Here is a 2,173-nt window from a genome sequence, read left to right as displayed (position 1 = left end):
CAGAAGGCTCCTCAGTTTGTTCTCATTAGTGTCTCTCGGTAAATCTGATTGACTGTCCGTCCCCGACTCGTCCTCCTGTGAAGCTCCACATACTGCTTGTTCTGCACCTCCTCCCTCTCCTCTGCCATGTCTTCCTCTTGTCAGTGTGCAAACGTTGGCCAGTCACCGTCTTCTAACCATCGCCCATCTGTGCTGTGTCGGTTCTCCTCCCGTTTACTTCCTGTCACCCCGTGACGACTCTTCCTGTCCTTGTTGCCCCGGTGTCAGTTGCCCCCACCATCCAGCAGCTGCTGGCTCCAGAGCTGGACCACCACTGGTGCATCCCCTTCACCGTGACGGGGAACCCCAAGCCGGAGCTGCAGTGGTACCACTGCAACGTGCCCTTGCAGGAGCACCACTACATCCGCACCCTGATCCACGTGTCCACCGAGAACGAGGACCACGGCTGCCTGCAGCTGGTCAACCCCACCCACATCCACAACGGCGAGTACAAGCTGGTGGCCAAGAACCAATATGGCCAAGACGAGAAGACGGTGTCGGCCCAGTTCCTCGACCCGCCCAACATCAACTACACAGGTGCTTGCTTCTTCTTGACTCCACCTCCACCTGCATCTTCCCCTCTTCCTCACGCTAGCCTTTCAGTCCCACACCTCTATGTTCCACACGTGAAAGTTCCACACGTCTATGTTCCACACATCTATGTTCCACACGTCTAAGTTCCACACGTCTATGTTCCACACGTGAAAGTTCCACACGTCTATGTTCCACACGTGAAAGTTCCACACGTCTATGTTCCACACATCTATGTTCCACACCTCTATGTTCCACACGTGAAAGTTCCACACGTCTATGTTCCACACATCTATGTTCCACACGTGAAAGTTCCACACGTCTATGTTCCACACGTGAAAGTTCCACACGTCTATGTTCCACACGTCTATGTTCCACCTCTATGTTCCACACGTCTATGTTCCACACGTCTATGTTCCACCTCTATGTTCCACACGTCTATGTTCCACACATCTATGTTCCACACGTCTAAGTTCCACACGTCTATGTTCCACACGTGAAAGTTCCACACCTCTATGTTCCACACGTGAAAGTTCCACACGTCTATGTTCCACACGTCTATGTTCCACCTCTATGTTCCACACGTCTATGTTCCACACGTCTATGTTCCACCTCTATGTTCCACACGTCTATGTTCCACACATCTATGTTCCACACGTCTAAGTTCCACACGTCTATGTTCCACACGTGAAAGTTCCACACCTCTATGTTCCACACCTCTATGTTCCACACGTGCAAGTTCCACACGTCTATGTTCCACACGTGAAAGTTCCACACATCTATGTTCCACACCTCTATGTTCCACACGTGCAAGTTCCACACGTCTATGTTCCACACCTCTATGTTCCACACGTCTAAGTTCCACCTCTATGTTCCACACGTCTAAGTTCCACACGTCTATGTTCCACACGTGCAAGTTCCACACGTCTATGTTCCACACATCTATGTTCCACACATCTATGTTCCACACCTCTATGTTCCACACATCTATGTTCCACACGTCTAAGTTCCACACATCTATGTTCCACACGTCTAAGTTCCACACGTCTATGTTCCACACATCTATGTTCCACACGTGAAAGTTCCACACATCTATGTTCCACACCTCTATGTTCCACACGTGCAAGTTCCACACGTCTAAGTTCCACCTCTATGTTCCACATGTCTAAGTTCCACCTCTATGTTCCACACGTCTAAGTTCCACCTCTATGTTCCACACATCTATGTTCCACCTCTATGTTCCACACGTCTAAGTTCCACCTCTATGTTCCACACGTCTAAGTTCCACCTCTATGTTCCACACCTCTATGTTCCACCTCTATGTTCCACACGTCTATGTTCCACCTCTATGTTCCACATGTCTATGTTCCACCTCTATGTTCCACACGTCTAAGTTCCACCTCTATGTTCCACATGTCTAAGTTCCACCTCTATGTTCCACACGTCTAAGTTCCACCTCTATGTTCCACACGTCTAAGTTCCACCTCTATGTTCCACACGTCTATGTTCCACCTCTATGTTCCACACGTCTAAGTTCCACCTCTATGTTCCACACGTCTAAGTTCCACCTCTATGTTCCACACCTCTATGTTCCACCTCTATG

General features: G+C 49.4%; 1 protein-coding gene across 1 annotated transcript in view; it reads left to right on the top strand.

Annotated features, from left to right (window-relative positions):
• Nucleotides 1-267: 267 nt before the first annotated feature.
• The window catches only part of ntrk2b (neurotrophic tyrosine kinase, receptor, type 2b), a gene marked incomplete at both ends in the record, with an annotated part of 14,838 nt that continues 12,932 nt past the window's right edge, over nt 268-2,173 (top strand). The window contains one exon of the mRNA XM_080521457.1: nt 268-576. Within this exon, the coding sequence (XP_080377583.1) occupies nt 268-576 (309 nt within the window). The remainder of the gene's footprint in view (nt 577-2,173) is intronic.

Source organism: Blennius ocellaris (assembly GCF_963422515.1).
Source record: "Blennius ocellaris genome assembly, contig: SCAFFOLD_103, whole genome shotgun sequence".
Classification (NCBI taxonomy): domain Eukaryota; kingdom Metazoa; phylum Chordata; class Actinopteri; order Blenniiformes; family Blenniidae; genus Blennius; species Blennius ocellaris.
Note: the sequence above shows the minus strand (reverse complement) of the source record. Positions and strands in the feature narration are given on the sequence as shown.